The sequence below is a fragment of the Aulostomus chinensis genome, chromosome 11, assembly GCF_037954235.1.
Source record: "Aulostomus chinensis isolate RoL2024-O1b breed Wild chromosome 11, RoL_Achi_v1.0, whole genome shotgun sequence".
NCBI lineage: Eukaryota > Metazoa > Chordata > Actinopteri > Syngnathiformes > Aulostomidae > Aulostomus > Aulostomus chinensis.
In genome coordinates this window covers 17,490,581-17,508,549 of record NC_141330.1, presented here as the reverse complement: position 1 = coordinate 17,508,549, position 17,969 = coordinate 17,490,581, and the positions used below count along the sequence as shown (strand labels likewise).

The 17,969-nt window shown below is 42.2% G+C and overlaps 1 protein-coding gene across 3 annotated transcripts in view; it reads left to right on the top strand.

Moving 5' to 3' along the window:
• dnah5 (dynein, axonemal, heavy chain 5) overlaps positions 1 to 17,969 on the top strand; it is a 118,451-nt gene that overhangs the window by 55,838 nt on the left and 44,644 nt on the right. For all 3 annotated transcript variants that reach the window (XM_086218915.1, XM_086218914.1, XM_086218913.1), the window contains 6 exons: positions 168 to 321; positions 10,959 to 11,226; positions 11,888 to 12,011; positions 12,227 to 12,334; positions 13,231 to 13,345; positions 15,014 to 15,190. In XM_086218915.1, the coding sequence (XP_086075041.1) occupies positions 168 to 321; positions 10,959 to 11,226; positions 11,888 to 12,011; positions 12,227 to 12,334; positions 13,231 to 13,345; positions 15,014 to 15,190 (946 nt within the window). The remainder of the gene's footprint in view (positions 1 to 167; positions 322 to 10,958; positions 11,227 to 11,887; positions 12,012 to 12,226; positions 12,335 to 13,230; positions 13,346 to 15,013; positions 15,191 to 17,969) is intronic.

Here is a 17,969-nt window from a genome sequence, read left to right as displayed (position 1 = left end):
GCTCAAACACCATGATTGGTACATTAAAATATATACTATAAACATACAAGTGCCTGCCTCCACACACAGACACCACTCTTCTTTATGTCTCTCTTTATCTGTCAGTTTTGTTTGCACTGACAAAAGCAGAAAGTGCAGATTTATGTATGTATTCCTTCTCCCGCCAGCTCATACAACACATCCAACCTGATGGATGACCTGAAGGCACTATACCGGACCGCTGGGCAGCAGGGACAAGGCATCAGTTTCATCTTTACTGACAACGAGATCAAAGAGGAATCCTTCTTGGAGTACATGAACAACGTCCTGTCGTCTGGAGAGGTCAGTGGCACACGTGGAAAAACTCACAGCAGTGTTGACATGCAAATATCATGCAATTAGTGTATATAGCTTCTTTGTAACTTGTGGGCTAAGATTCTCAGAGCCGAGAGAGAGTCTGGTCCCCCCTTGTCTTGGAGCAATCACAGAAGTATTTTCTGTTCACAGAAGAACATTCTCAGAAATGTATTGCTGTGTGACATGAATTACTGTAGAAAAGTACATGTGAGCAGTTAAATATTTAAAGCTTTCATGAAGCTCCTGGCATAAAAAGGAGTAAAGGTAATATTCTGTCATATTGAATTAGTTAAAAAGCCTTGCATGATGTTGACAGGCTCTGTTGCTTAGGTTACCAAAAAGATATAGACAGATACAAAGTATGTCCCAGGCTTACTAAATTAAGGATTAAGGGTGGTTTTAAGCAGATACCCTTGATTGTCAGGATAAAGACTGGATGTCCCTGTTAATTTGTTACTGGGACAGACACACAGACACACACACAGACACACTTTCAACCCTGGTGGAAGCCAGACGTGTCATTGGGGCTTAAGCTATCAGATAGTGTTTGAAGTTATTTGAGGTCGCATTCACACCTACAGTTCCGTTGACTCAGTGCCGTTCAGGGGGAAAGTTGCAACAAATTTGTCATTCGGTCCACTTTTCTCCAGCATAGTAAACAAATGTCACACGGTCAGAATAGAGATCGGAACACTGCAGGCCTGTCTGGGTTTGTTTCGCCCTCCGCAGCTTCAAACCCCAGGGAGCAGTTACAGTGCACCATACCTTTGTCACCATGTTTCCATGTCAGTTGATGAGTGTGTTATTAACCTGCTCACCTTCAATCCCAAAAGTGCTGCAGTTGTCTTTCCTTAGAGGTTGTTGTACTTATTAAAAGGATTTGCGGTGTCTTATGAAACTGTTGACTACAAGCATTTACTCGGCCTTTTAATGACCATTTATGCTCTTGTTATTGCACCCCGCACCCCTCCTTCCTCCCCTCGCTCCCTCCTCACCATTTCAGAGTGTGCTGACACACATAATGAAGTGAACACACATATCCCATGAGTATCGTAAGGATGGTTTTTGTTTCTGTTCTATCTAATGAAACTTGTCAAGGTTTGTCAAAAGCTCACCAAAGAAGTCAAAGGGACTTTACTTTTGTCAGGTGGACCAAATGAAGCCATAAGGAGGGAAAACATTCTCACCCTAATGATCTCACTGTTCTGCAGTCATAATGCTGCGAACCTGTTTTTTTTTTTTGTGGTTCATGGAAATTTAAAAAAAAAAAAAAAGTAAAAATACCCATTTGACGGATCGTCCTTTTCCAGATACCGGCCAGATACACTAATAAGGGGCAGTGCAATACAGATAATCTAATTCTTCCCTTTGTATCGGTGTATCCCCCTGGTAAATTACATTTTACAAATATAGTCACATCTGTCTTTTATATCATAGAGAAAACATGACTTTATGAGGAGGGTTCACTGCCCACGTTGAAGTGTCGGATCAGATTCTTCGTCAAATGTTCAATTACCGTCATCAACAAATATCTCCTAAAGCTTCAATTATACGAACAGACAGCTGGTGTGTATTCCTCTCTTGAGTGTGTGATACAGCGAGGCCTGGAGAAGAGGAAGCCATATGCTCTCTCTCTCTGAGCAGTTCACTTCATTTTGGCTCCAACAAGTGAAAAAGAAAATTGCATTTCCCCTTCAGCACAGTAGCATTTCTCACATTTTCTGGGGATTTAAATACCAAGGCAGCTGTAACAGGCAGGTGAGATAGATATAGATGTAGCTTGTTGTACAGCACTCTGCTTTACATCTGCAGGAAGGCTGTATTATTCTGCTACGACATTAATAACAGCGGATAGCTTCAAGGTCAAGTGCTGCTCTTAGGGCTTCTCTCTGCTGAATCCCTAGAATCCTTTTCTCCAGCCGTTTTAGGGTCTCTAAGGCAAACAAAGCATTTGCAAAGCACTTCACTCCTTGCTCTTATTTGCCTCCATTTTTCTCCTGCCTCTGAGTTTTCCGCAATCTCTTCCTCTACTCATACTCTTCCTTTTATTAGGCTCTTTCCCTTTCTGTTCCTCTCATCATCTGCTTTGCCCTCCAGTTTTCCCTCTTCAGTTTTCTCTTGTTGCCTCTTCTTTCCTTTCTCCATTCATGCTAAGTACTCATAATTGTCTTCAACATCCTTACACCCTCAAACACTCCTCCTATGTCCCTGAGGAAAACACATGCCAAAAAGTGTGCAGTTAGTCCCCAATCCTTTTTTTTGCGCTTGTTTCCTACCTTGATAATAAAACCACGATAAAACAGCAAATGACACGAGCAAGCATTGTGAAATCAAGGTTCATTCAGGTTATACCACACATGCAGCCGATTACAGCTTTTTGTGGGCCATGACAGAGTGTATACACACCTCCTGGTTGTGTCAGGGGTTTTAGCATGAAGGCAAAAGCAATAATGAGGCTATGGTAACTATCCACACATCAAACTGATAAGAAATGAAATGCAAAATATACGAACAGAGCTCCTACCCATGATGCTCATGTGTAGTGAAAGTCAGGCTGTGTGTCCCTTTACTCCAAGGATGACATAGGAAAGAAGGATCCTGTTGGAGATCTACATTCTTCCTACACTTCAGTATCTATTTTGATGTCAGAAATATTATGTACATTACTCAAATGACATATGAAGAGTTTTTTGTTTGACATGAAGGAACTCAGAGGTTCATTAACGTCCCTTGCACCATGGTTAGCAACAGACAAACACAACTCCCCTTCTAAAGCCGATATGAGACCTGCTGTAGGCTCCACTGAGATTTGAACTACGATTACCGGATTCAAAGTCCAGAGGGCTAACCATTACACCATGGAACCTGCCCAAAAAAACTGAATGAGTGAGACCAATTATGGCACTCGTCGTGTATGAGGGACGACAGTTGTCGTCTGGATATTCACAAACTAATATGTTTTCAAATTTTTGGACAGTGACACAGTGCTCTTATTTGAAGGGCCATGGGATGTGAAATATCCCAAACCTCTGAGATCAGAGTGTTCACTTTGATCTTAGTGTCCTGACTTTGGGGTTCCACTTTTGGTTCCTTTGTGTTTTTGTCCAAAGTGCTAACAATTAGCATTCGTTAGCTCATGTGAAGTGTCTGTTTGTGGCTATGTGTGTCTGAAGAGACAGCCTCCCCATTGGTTTACATATTAAGGTGAAAAGTGGGTCCTGGACTTTGAGGACTTATAAAGTCCAAACTGTTTTGTAATAATTCAAAGTTTTTAATGGCTTTTGTTCATGACATTGTCATGAGTCATGTAATAAATGTTGAGGTCAACACCATGAATGCCCTGGGAGAAGATGGTGTTTGTTCGGGGTCCAAAATAGTAACAAAATTGTCCTTTCGTGTCCATATTGTGGACTTCCTGTTAGATTTAGGTCTGAAGTGTCTCCATAGCATTTGTAGGTATTGATGAGACAAATAATTAAGTTTTGGTTCCATGTTCTACGACATTCCTAGAGTGGGCTGTGGTGGTGGGCTGTAGAATGTGTTTTTAGAACTGTAGGTGGCGCTGTGGAGCACAGTTTGGCAGGGGGGGGGGGTATTTTTGACATTAAAAAAAAAAATCACTGGACAGGAGTGTGTGTGCCAGACTTGGTGAGTTTATGAGTGAGTTTAGGGGGTAAAATTGAGGTTCAAAGTGGAAAAAAGAAACTAACGTCGCAAAAACAATAGGGTCTTCAGCCTCAGGACCGAATTACTCTCATGCACCTGTGTGAAGGGAGATGGGTGGGGCTGGATGGGGGATGATCATGGCACTGCAAAATTGCATGGGAAAACAAGTGGAATTCAGATTTTATCTTCCTGGTCTCAATGAACCTGTGTGGGCCGCCCAAATAAAATCTAAGTATGAGAGACTCTGGTCATGAATTTCAAGATGGTTTTAGTCTCTTTTGGTTACTGAATGGAAGTTTCCTGTCAGCAGAATGACAATGGAAGTGGCAATTCACTGTTATTCATGTGTCGGTCTTTGAAGCCCAGAGCTATGACTCCATTTTAACCTTAGAAATTACACCCATGGCTGAATCTCAAAGAATTCATGGGGAGCATAAAAAAAAATTATATCTCCCTATTCAATCAACATTTTCACAAACAAAGACCCCAACCCCTGTCCTTCTTGTTTTTATTCCCTTCAAGTCCTCCATATTTAGCAAGCCTTCAGACCCCTCGAGTGACTCTTCTTCAAAAATTCTAGTAGCTACATGTCTAGTAACTTTTTTTTTTTTTTTTGGTGTTATGGGAGACTTTAAGAGACTGTAACATGAAAGCACACATTGTTCTTCCTATTCTCAACGAGCAGTGGATCCTGCTCTTGGCCCCTCCCCTGTCCCAAAGCGCTCACAGGCGGCCCTGTCCTTGTGTAGCAGACTGTCCCTCTCAGCTGCAGCAAGAGCAGTGGATGTCCACCCCTCTGCATCCAGAGGAAGTGACAAATGTATTGACTTTTTCAGGTCTTGTGAACACGTTACTCCGTTCCCCAGTTCATGTCCTTAATGAGCAGCTGGTCCACCCCCCCCCCCAAAAAGAAAAAGTTCATTTGTAAGTCTAAACATACTTAAGATGTTTTCACACACTTGTCTGTCTCCAATGATGAGAATCCTTCATCTACCACATAAAGTCCATTATATATAAATTCATTATTATGCAAATGAACTGATGATGTCATCTAGCGATGTCTGGCTACTATTGGGACAGCCAATAGCTGCTTTTTGGGATTTGGAATTGATTGTTCCCACCACATGAATACAGTTTAGCCAAAGGTTTGTCAAAATCATTGCATTGAATGTTCATAGCAAAATTAGCATCCAGTGAACAGTTGTTATCAGAATAAATACTTGTGGTTTTTATTGGCATAACTTTCAGCTTGCATGCAAAAAGAGAGTCAGTCAATTTAGATCCAGAAGTCAGTTTTTATTTCAAATAAATTAGACAGTTGCACAAATAAAAATGAAAGGAAAATGGTTTAAAAAAAACATTCTCCACTCCAAAGCTTCTTAAAGGTCATTTTAATGTTTAAGGGTGGTGCTGAGGAGGACCCCCTGATCCTCCCTGTCATGGCTGCCATGATGTTTTCTTGTGGTGCTGTGGTTCTTCTGATGAAGGGCGGCATGTTTGCTGTCTCAGGCTCCACCAAATATCTTCTTTAGAATGCCAAAATATGGCCTTTTCAGGACTCCATCTTCCATGGCATTGGTGACACAAGGGTTTCTTGTGCCGCATCACTTCAAGTAGAGGACCGCATCGTCCTTCTACCGAATGGTGGGACGATGTACCTGGCAGAGGACGCAGTGACCCTTCGTCACATCAGTGCCACAATTCTTTAAATAGGGAACAGCCCAGGCTTTTGTGTTTGGCTCTGTGCTTCCTGCACAGAGCATCAGGATCTATCCTTCAAAACATGTAGCAAATTCTCTGGTCGTATTAGAATTCAGGGGCAGGGGTCGGCCTCCGGATCTTAGCCTGGCTGGCACCGCAGTTCACGCACGACTTGTGAAATAATTATTGTGCAGTGAAATAATGTTGCTTGGGGCAGGGGATGGCTCCCACATCATATCACCCTATCGCTGGCACCATAGTACCCAAGGTACTTCCTACCAAGGTTGGTGAAGTAGTTCTCTTCAGCAGCACTGGTGCTTGGGGCAGGGGTCGGCCTCCAGATCCTTCTCTCCATGGCACTGCTGTTCATGGTGCGGCGATGGACCTGGCAGAGGACGCAGTGACCCTTTGTCACATCAGTGCCGCAATTCTTGACGTAGGGAACAGCCCGAGCTCTTGTGTAAAGCTTGGCTCTGTGCTTCCTGCACAGAGCATCAGGATCAATCTTTGAGAACAGGTGGCAAATTCTCCTGTGGTAGGAGAACTCAGGGGCAGGGGTTTGCCTCCGGATCTTCGCCTGCCTGGTGCAGCAGTTCACTCCATGCCTGGCAAAATAATCATTTTGCCTTGCAGCACTGGTGCTCGGGGCAGGGGTCGGCCTCCAGATCCTTCTCTCCCTGGCACTGCTGTTCACGGTGCGACGATGGACCTGGCAGAGGAAGCTGTGACCCTTCGTCACATCAGTGCCGCAATTCTTGACGTAAGGAACAGCCCGAGCTCTTGTGTAAAGCTTGGCTCTGTGCTTCCTGCACAGAGCATCGGGATCAGTCTTTGAGAACAGGTGGCAAATTCTCCTGTGGTAGGAGAATTCAGGGGCAGGTGTCGGCCTCCAGATGCTTCTCTCCCTGGCACGGCTGTTCATGGTGCGGCGATGTACCTGGCAGAGGAAGCTGTGACCGTTCGTCACATCAGTGCCGCAATTCTTGACGTAAGGAACAGCCCGAGCCTTTGTGTAATGCTTGGGTCTGTGCTTCCTGCACAGAGCATCGGGATCAATCTTTGAGAACAGGTGGCAAATTCTCCTGTGGTAGGAGAATTCAGGGGCAGGGGTCAGGCTTCGGATCTTAGCCTGCCTGGTGCAGCAGTTCACTCCATAATTATTTTGCCTTGCAGCATTGGTGCTCGGGGCAGGAGTTGGTCTCCAGACAATGTCCTCCATGGCACCGTAGTTGCTGCTATGCTGGACGGCGGATGGCTCCCAGATCATGTCCATAACCTCATTGCTTGCGCTGTAGTATCTTTGGAGCTGGGACTGGACCAGATACCTCACAAAGGAACTCATAATGGGGCTTCAAAAGTCTCTGCTGGTGCTGAATTGTCTTCCACTTGCTCTCAGTTTTGTCTGGTCCCAACTTGCTCTCACATTACTAGTTGTGTTCTTTCTTTCTATATATTTGTTCTCTCACCAATTCTACATTCAGTCATGTCTTCTGCTGTCATGTCAAGATGACAGTCACAAGCCAGAATGTCTTTCTGTGATCTCGTGGACTGAGACTTAGCAGGCTGTGTTCTCGTGAGGGTCAGAATTCAACCTTCATCTTGAGTTGAGAATTACAACGCTCCCATTTTATGTGCGCATTTTCATAAAGTCCAGTAAATTTGTAATGATGCTATCTTGTGATAATGGGTAAATATCTTGTCGTTGTGATCGTGGATTAATTCTTCTGGCTGTTTCAACATGTTCAAGTTCATTATCCCTACATGGCAAAATATATTTTATGAGGACTATAATTTTCTGGCCTAAATCAGAATGTGTGCATTTTGTTTTCATCAACATTTTTTCTCAGCTCTGTAAGTTTTGAAAACTATGTGGGGAACTCGTTAAACTCGTAAAGTATGCATTTCTGTGTGCAAACTAGTGAGGGGCGTGGGTGCATGTCAGGATATTTTGCCACCAACACAGAATCCACACTTTAGTCATGTGATGAGATGGCGACTCTGCTCATGATGTTAACGGACAAAATGCGAATTGAAAGAGTGACACAAATGTGTTTATGAACAAAACACATGTGTCCAGTAGACTTTGATCCAACATTTGAAGGTCACAGGGAAACTCATTTGCCTCTCGTGCTGCCAGTTCAACCCACTTTGGCAGGTGACCCACTCAGTCACCTCAGTTTCAACTTTGTTTTGAATATTCCATTGTGGATGCAGAGGAATGTGGACAAAATGTCCTTTGTCAGAAATGGGATTCGAAGTCACACCTCCAGGAGAGACTGCAACCTGAACGCAGCACCTTATACCGCTCGACCATCTTGACAGGAACTGGAAAAGGTAGACTGCAATATGAAATGAATGAATTGATTCATTGGCAAAGTAGAATGGCGTGTGTGCGCAACCATTCAGATGGTGCTGTGGTTGGGGAAATGCTGGAGAAGGAGTAGTGGCTGCAGACAAACAGGCGCGGCTGCATCAGAGCCAAAATAACCCAGTTTTAAATTGATATCTTATTGGCCATCATATTTTTAAAAAAGACAGATGCCATTATGTCTCAAAATGTTGAATATCTGCGCCGATAGTTGATCCGGCCTATAGTCAGTCTATCCCTACTTAATACTACACATAAAACCCACCGGTGAATGTTAGCCCATATTTCAAATACAGATAATAATAAATAGATGTGGCCTTCCAACCGTGAAATCATTTTTATTTCGTTAAATTCACCCTTTCTATGCTTTATAATAGAGAAACAGTAGATTTTTTTCCACAAAAGGGTGTACTGAAATGCAATGTTGCAAAAGCTTTTTAAGATCAACAACAATCAGTGAACAACCATGCCAGCTACTTAGCATGCAGTGATGTTGTTAGGTACGCGTCCTGCGTCCCTGACGCATTATTATATGAAAGGACGCAGTAAATTCATATCCGCGTGTCCCAGGGACACACCTAATTTTTCCCATGAAAAACAATACATTGTGAACAACAACTTGTGTTTAAAATCCCAGTAAGTAGCTAAAGAAACCTTGCCGTCAGCGGACCTGACGAGCGCTGTTTCAACCCTTTACGCATTAACTCAGCGCAGACATGATCCCCTTGAGTATCGTGACAGGCTAGTTTAGCCGCTACAACAACAACTACCGCGAATTTCATTTCAACAATTAAAGATAAGAACTTCTCAGTAGTAAATAAATTCACGTTTCAACTGTTATATGCTGTGTTCATTCGATGGTTTAACGTCTAGGGGACATGCTCTAATGAAATAAATAAATATTCGGGTGGTGGCTGTGTGGCAATAAAAAAAAATACTTTGGTGAAAAAACATTTTGAACGTACCTGCTAATTATAGCCATATCTTACCATACCACCATTGAGAGAGTTTAACACTACAATTTAAGCAAGAGAAGAATATAAGAAATAGAAAGAAATACATTTTTTCATTGGGGACCCATTGAATTTCCCAGGGACCCACTCAAATCACCACCTGTGGGTCATGGGGACTCACTCGATTGAAAACCTATCAACATCTCTGAGTCTAACATGGGTTCTGTCCACTTTCTTGACTATTACACCATAATATTAATTCCTGTTGTAGATAACTTCCTTGCTGCTAATGCTAAGAGACTGAAGCTACAGAAGTTGTTGAAGCGGAGGCAAAGTAACTGCAAGACTGTTCACTTGTGCCTAATTTTGCTTCAAGCAACAACCAAATTAGTGAAAGCAGCTTATTCTATTCTTGCCGCTAAACTCTGCTTCATACTGTGTTAACATATTCGCATATGAGCAGAATAATTGAATCATTTTTTCTGAGTAATGTCCTCTTTGATTATTTCCTCTTTAAATTTCCAATTCCGTCCTTGTTTTCTGCTGCTCTCCATTCGCTCCTTCACGTCAATGACAAACTGAGCAGCAGCTGCTTTACCAGGGGAGCTAGACAGAGATGGGACCTGTGTGTGTGTGTGTGTGTGTGTGATGAAATGAGAGAGAGCTTGGAGTTGCACAAGTGTTATGATGTGTGTGAGAGATGGTGACAGAGGTGAGAGAAATGGGAAGCAAACTGGAAGAGTGAGCTGTTGGTGTGAGCTTGTTGTTTATGTTCCAGTAGCCCAGCAGATGGTTACTGATATGTCGCCTCAAACCATACCACAATACAGCCTTCCAAGATTCACCCACTCTGTCTCTCACTCAAGGCATTCAGAGTAAATGTGCTAAAAGCAGTATAAAGAATGCAGCACCGCAGTCCCCTTGGTTTCACCAGGACAAAAAGGTTGTGTTCTTCCAGATTAGGAGACCAAAGTTTGTCCACTTTTTCAACGGGGCCTCATTTAGTACCTGTAGCTCCCTGCTTGAGAAAAAGGGTCAAAATTCACCTTATATCGGGTGACACACTGTTGACAATGTCACTCCTCTTGCAGGTCCTTCAGTTCAGACTATGCCTCTCTGGATTTCAACTTGCTTTGTTCTTTGCACCTGAGCTGAAGCTGATTCGTTTGAGGAATCCTGTCAGCCATCGTTTGCCGTCCTAATAATACAGTCTAATTCTGATGGAAAACATATGAAATCGCTTTTTTGTGTCTTTGTTTTATATTGAACATAACAGATGGCCCTGAAGAGTACAATATAGTTACAAACATGAGTAAAATAAATGAGTATTTATTGTTGAATCTGACCTGCTATATAATTGCTAAAGATACTTGTCAAAAATGTTAAATAGCTGCCCTGCCACCATTTTGACATTGTCAATAGCTAGCTTGTTGGTATGCAGCATTATCTGATCACTGATTGACCAGTCAGTGGCACGAGTACGATGGCCTAATATTAGCTAGCGAGCCAGGGAGGTATTAACTTGAACCTGTCGAACACGTCACGCAATCTCAACGCCAGTCCATGCTAGTGTAAAAAAAAAAAAGTAAATGTTTAGAACTTTTCTCTCAGTTTCTTCTTGTGTTTATAAAACATGTACCGGAGTGTGTAAGGGTGCAAACATGCAGTTGAAATTTGTACTGTAATGTTCTTAAATTCGGGAAGATGAATATACCTTACTTCATATTGTTTATAATGTAAACACAGCTTCCAGGTTACACATAGTCATTCGCACACAAAGTTTATTTTGTTAGTCCGGTTCTTATGTGGTTTAGGTGCAACTCTGATATCTTTTCAATCTGCTTCAAGCCAAAAGTTCTAGACCAGCTGTAGTTGTACCAGCATCACAGTATCAGTGACAATTGACAATTATCAAACTGTGTGTTTGTCCTCAGGTGTCCAACCTTTTTGCCCGAGATGAAATTGACGAGATCCTCAGTGATCTGATTCCTGTCATGAAGCGGGAGTTTCCAAGGCGACCACCGACCAATGAAAACCTCTACGAGTACTTTATGTCACGAGTCCGACATAACCTCCATGTTGTTCTGTGCTTCTCACCTGTTGGGGAAAAGTTCCGCAACCGCGCATTAAAGTTTCCAGCCTTGATATCTGGCTGCACCATGGACTGGTTCAGTCGCTGGCCCAAAGACGCTCTTGTGGAAGGTACATTTCTGAGACAAGTTTAATTGTAGATGGACTGATTCAGCCTATTTAATGATGGCAATTATCTGAGTAACTCAAAAAGGGGAGCTGATATTATTTCTCCAGCACTGAGACTCCTGTAAACAATGCGTCCATTGGGCTTTCAAATTACCAAGTGTCAGAACAAAAATCAGAACTTTCTAATTTGCCTTTTCTTGCGGGAGCAATTGACAACAATAAATCCCAGCAACAAAATTCCATTTGTGCAATAAATAAACTTCAATAATCCATCTCAGTAATAACTCATTTTGTGCTGAAAATCACAGTAAGTTTCAGCACATCATTATGAGCCTGTCAATTGTTGTTGTTGGTTTTTTTTTGAAAATACAATTTAAAAATGTTATTGTTTTCCAGTTGCCCGCAGTTTCACTCCCTTCTCTCACCCAAGTGTTTGATCCAATCTGGTGATGTAACAATCTAAAGTCTGATAAACATGTTGTAGCAAAAGATCCATAAAACGTCACTCCCCCTCCGTAATCAGTAAGCTCTTCCTACAGCGTGTCAGTGTATTGAACAGTTAGTGAGACTGAACATATGTATGTGTTAAGCTGGATTCTGTAAGTGATTACTGCTGAACAATATGTGCTTTTCTCTGCTCCCTCGCCATTGCTCCGTCCTTCAGTTTCGGAGCACTTCCTGTCTGTCTATGACATCGACTGCTCACCTCAAGTCAAAAGTGAGGTGGTTCAGTGCATGGGCTCTTTCCAGGACGGGGTGGCAGAGAAGTGTGTGGACTACTTCCAGAGGTACAAATATTTCGACAAATAGTGTCATTCTAAGAAATCTGACCGCTTCAGAGCAAAATCAGTCATTTTAGTCAGAAATAAATATTTTGAAAACATCGAAATATATCCTTACATATGAACATGAATGGGCAATGGTGTGCTTTTGCTTTGTTTTTGTTTTTTGGAAATGAATGAATGTCATAAAATGTATCTAATGTAACCTCATTTCTTTCTAGATACCGACGCTCCACTCATGTCACACCCAAGTCCTACCTCTCCTTCATCCAGGGCTACAAGAGCATCTATCAGGAGAAGAAGTCTGAAGTCCAGACGCTGGCCAACAGGTAAACTCTCCGACTTTCAGTGATATTTCAACCAAAAATTGTAATTTGCCTTTAATGGCTCACTATTCTTGATCTCATGATGTTTTTTGCGTGACTTTTTGGTGACTTCAGATTGAAAGGCTTGTTTTTGTGCTCCAACTTCCCTTTTCCTTTGTATTGATATTACATCCGGTGCCAGAGATGAAGGGCTCTTTTAACACCTCTACAACTGCATATTTTCTACATCTGTTAAGATTCCATAAAGGTTATGTACATAACTGTTTTGATTAGGTGATATGAAACATTATCATTTCGAGGGAGGCGGCCTTGTCTTCCCGTAATATGAGTGGTCAGTTATCAGTGTGAAACTGATAATTAGGTATGATTGGGGTCCTGGAAAACACCAGTTGTTCACACTAATGTTTTTCTCAGAAATATGTCACAGATTGACCTTAATCTTGGTTAACAGTTACTGACTCCCCAGTGGCAGCTCACACGAAAGGACATGGAGTCATGAAATAACAGGTGGAAGGAGCCAATCAGGACCATTAATGAGTTGTGGCTATGACATAAATTAGGAAAATGCAACCTTGAAACACTCACGACTCACACATAACGTATTCTTTTACTAATTTCATCAAATTTATATGGTTTAAACATAATGTCCATCATATTTTTGGATTTATATTCCACTATATATTTTTTTCCAATTAAATTTGTAAATGTTTCTCTGATGAAAGTGTTCTTGATTTCATCAGCTGATGCAGGCTGAAGCACAGTCGTGATTACAGTCGGCAGTACGCACAAACAACCTCAGGAGCAGGCTTGCAAGGGTGCTCGTCAGAAACTGCAGTACACAGAAGCGAGGTGTAAGGTGTACTCCAGAATTGCCTCTGTTCAATAATGCTTCTATTTAGGATGAACACGGGTCTTGAGAAGCTGAAGGAAGCATCTGAGTCAGTAGCAGCTCTCAGCAAGGAGCTGGAGGTGAAGGAGAAAGAGCTGCAGATCGCAAATGACAAGGCTGATATGGTAGGTTTCAAGGGAGCCTTCTCTTTTTCCTCTCCGTGTTTCATGTTGAGTGTGTGTGTGGGGGTGTGGGGGTCCATGTCAACATTCCCGTGTGATTACATTCATGCTCATACTAAATAATATATTCAATTATTAGTATATCCAGCTGCACCAAGACTGCAGCCATGCCAGCTGATCTGTAAGGCCATGTTGCCATAGGAAACAGCGAAAATCACACAAGAAGATTCAAGTTAGATGTGTCCTCACCAAAAATGGTTTGGCGAATCCACGGTGTCAGAACCAGGCTAACAGCCACTGACGTTTTTTTCCACAGACATGATGTTTTTGGTTCATCTACCGGCTGATTTCAGCTTCGATAGGAGCAATACACATAAGTTAACAAGAAAGCTGACGTAAAATTTGATAATTTTGCGGGTATTTGCTCAAAAATTTTGGATGGTTTAGAAAATTTAAGATCCAGCGTGTAGGATTGAGGAAGATCTATTGTCAGAAATGGAATTTATTATAAATTATGTTCTCATTGGAGTAACATAACAAAACTAAAACTTACTGTGTTTTCTTCCTCTTACACACTTGGACAGAGAGTCCTGAGTGGCTGGTGATTCAGGTGGTAGCCATCATCAACATCACTAAATCTTACACACCAGGTCTTCACAGAGAAGGAAGTTAAAGGGGAGCGATTATACACCTTTTTAGTCTTGGTAATTGGTTTTGAACTACTGTGGACCAGCTGCTGACAACTGACCACAGAGGAAGCGTTGTAGATCATCAGGGTATTGTGCCTGTCACCGTCTCTCTTCATGGTATTTTTTGCGTCGCACACAATCAAACTGTATAATTTACCCGTCACACTTGCCCTCCTCTGTGTACGCCTCCTGCTGCGCCCACTTCCTCTGATTGGTCTCCATTCCAAGGACTTCTGAGGGTTGGCTAATGCGAGAGCACTTCCTCCTCATTTCGCCCGTGCAGGAGCTCAGAGTAAATAGAAAACGTTACTCACAATCCCTATTGTCCAATAATTGACGCAAAATAATACAATTAATTAATGAATCAATTAAATGTTGGTTGCATCTTGGGTGTCTGACTCCTCAACGCAACCAAGTCATGAAGGAACAGTGCTTTCCTTTAGCTTCAGGCTAGCCACATATGCAGCTTTGTACTGGCCCAGGTTATGATAGCAGTTTGATGTGAAGTGCCATGAACAAACAAACTCACAGGCATTTTTCTTTTGCTGGCCTGGGGAAAGCAACTATAGTCACTGTTGCCTGGTGCTTGCTGCTTTGGGAAGCTAAACAAAGTTAACATTCCCTCATACCTGAAAAAACATTTTCTGGCAACCATTTTCAGAAGCCAAGCGGGGGGAGGAGGCGGGTATGGGGCTTTGTGTATGTATGGAGCATGCCCCAGATATGGAAGCCTTGGACGCCTTGACGTCGCCGGTAAAACGCATAAAGATGGATGTTAGCGTGACACAGCGTTCAAAGCCAGCTGCAACCACCTGCAGAGCTTACTTCAAAATGCATGATCCTCATAATGCTTTTGCATTGTTGAACATGAGTGTCTGACATTGCAGCAACAGTTATAGGATAGGAAGAACGAAAAAGCATAATTCCCTTTTAAACTTCCAACCTTTAGCATGTCCATTTGTTCATGCTTGTGTTCTCCCAGGTGTTGAAAGAGGTAATAGTCAAAGCCCAGGCCGCAGAGCGAGTGAAGGTGGAAGTCCAGAAAGTGAAGGACAAAGCCCAGGCCATTGTAGACAGCATCTCAGCTGACAAGGCCATCGCTGAGGAGAAACTCGAAGCTGCCCGGCCTGCTCTGGAGGAAGCTGAGGCTGCGCTGCAGGTATGGAAATAGCAGACCTCCCATCTAAGATGACATGAAAAGCACTGAATGCAAACTAGGACGATATGTAAAGAGGGTTGAAGCGTTCCCTTGTGCATTGTTGGTCTCCAACATTTGATGTATTGCCCCCCAAAATACTAGGCTTTCCATACATAACCATGTCTAATAAAGGGTGCTAGAGTTTTATCCACAGTTCTTACGTTAGATTCAAAAATCATTTTTCTGCCTGTGTAAAGGGGAGAGATGAGGGCTGGGGATTGTTTGTCTTCTTCCCATCCGATTGCATTCATGTTACGCATCAGAATGGCGTCTGAGGAATTTCCTCACATTTGGCGCAAATCTTCTCTGGGAATCGAGGATGAACTTACAAGAGTTTAGCGGTTAGAAGTCCTTGTGACAGGCACACATTGCGACACATACCATTGCTAATTGGGTATTTCAAGTATGATTTTTTTTTCCACATTACTGAATGAATGTGTGCTGCAGGAATTTTGTATTTTATCTTTTGTCACATAGCAGTTTAATTCAAGATGTTCATATTTCTCTCTACCTTCTGTATGCTAGCTGCTTCAGCTAAAATCTGCTTTAAAAGATCCCCTAAAGCATAAAAAGCCTTTAAGCTGAGCGTAAGAGCTGTTTATTGTGCTTGTCTGTGTGCTTTAATGCTTTGACCACAATATTTTTCCTGCTTGTTCACTCTGAGTTGCTTCAGGGTGCCACTTAGAGCCATTTGTAACTTGCTGTGCGTATCTCTTAGCAGGTTTTGCCAACATTCCTCCCACCCCGTGTGACATCAGGTTTGTCTATAGTTAGCCCGGTGCTCTGGGAGTTGAAGCTGCTTTGTAATTAAACATGCCTCCAGGGTAGATGGTTGCATATAAATGTCTGATGTCAGGTTCCTGGTTAGAATCTTTGTCTTGGTATCATGGATGGAAACAGTATATTTAATGGTCTGTCCCTGTGGACGGATGCGTTCACATCACAGTGGAGTTGCACAGCTGATGTATAACATGTTTGCTCATACTTTTTCCTCCCCTGCTGCTAGTTTATAGCTTATGAGATCACAGGTGGTGTTGTTACTTAGTGTTAGCTTCTCCTTATAAAAGGCAAATGTTGCTCTTCTCACAATCAATTGTGAGTTTCTATTGTATGTTGTACTTGTTCTGCATCCAAACTAGGCCTGCAAAATTCATCAAAAGCAAGGCTCAACATTTGTTAGAAGCTAAGCGTGTGTCAAATGAAATACTGTGTGCTGCAGGGATGTCCCGATGACACGTCACGTTCTACGGACTCAAGGAAACATCTTTGTTTGACAACACAAATCTCGCCGTGGACATTTTAATGGGGTTTTAAGTGTAAATTTGAAAAAACATTCGCAGTAATTTTCCGAATCATATCGCAGTATCAGTCAAAATAATTGCAATTAGATTTTTTTTTTTCACAGTCATACCTCATCAAACAAACTCCTCATGAAACACATATACTGTAGGAGATAACATATCTGCAAGGTGTTATTAAATAGGAGTGGAGGAGGGAAGAGTGGAGAGCTTCAAGAGTCACAATTTGGGACATTTATGTCAAGCAATTTGCACAGAGCTATTTTTGATTGTGCAGAAAGACCCAGAAAAATGCACCAACTTTTATATGAGAAGACACCTACAGTAGGTGCTACTTCAGTTTCATGACTTTGCAGTTGGGTATTCAGATGTTATCATAGATAGGAGAGGGGTTTTGAAAGAGGACGTAGATGATAGACCAGGCTATCTGCCGTGATTGTGGGAGATTCACACTAACACGAGCTGATAAAAACACAGGAAATGAAGCGGAGGAGAGGAGAGAAATGATTAAAGTGCAAAAAGGAGAAGAGATGAGATGAGTGGGCAGGGGGCCTGATGAAACAACCAAACACTCACTGGGAAATTTCCTTTACTCCCCTGCTGTCTCTCTCATCATAGTCAGTCCCTCGAGGTAATTCTCTGTCCTTCTCTGCACTACTCCTCATATTCTGTTAAGTCTATACTTAGAGGCTCTATTTCTTTATCGCCCCCCCCCCATCCATCCCATCCATCCCCCACTGCTCTGTTCTGTATAATTTCAAGCTGAAAATTATGTTGAATTGACTTTATATGTTTTGTTGTGGAAAAAGGAAATGAAAAACAGCTGCTTCATTCACTTGTCAAAAACCTTATAGCATAGCCTATGTCCATCCAGCCTGCTGAAATCCTCTGTTTTTATTTGCGCCATCATTGACATCCTGACAATTATTAAGAGTATATGTTTAAAGAGAAGCCATTGTATGATTTGTCATTACCACCACTTGAGGAGGTCCTTATTTTCAGGATCTGTTTATCGGCAGGATTAGGAAACTTCGATAAGGCAGATTTTTATCAAACTTAACTTTGGGGCAGATCGCCCTCAGCGACCAACTGGAAATGCCTTTTTAAACACTTGGTGTTCTCCTAATGGGTCAACCAGATCCATCTCAAGGATCCTTCTTGAAACATGAATATTTACGTAAGCCTGGGTTACATTTATCAACAGGTATACAGGAGATGTCAGGAGCAAGGAGTAACAAATAGCCATCGGGCTTTGTTTCCTGTTTGTAAAACTAAATTAAAGGCAAAAAAATCAGTGTACGACAGCTAATTTTTGTAGGAGAACATTCCTTTCATGAAGACCTATTGATTGCTCTCTGGTTTCTATTGTAGTTACGTTATGTATCAAACTAAGAATGTTATTTAAGAAGAAGACAAAGGAAATTCATGGTGCTCTTTTTTCA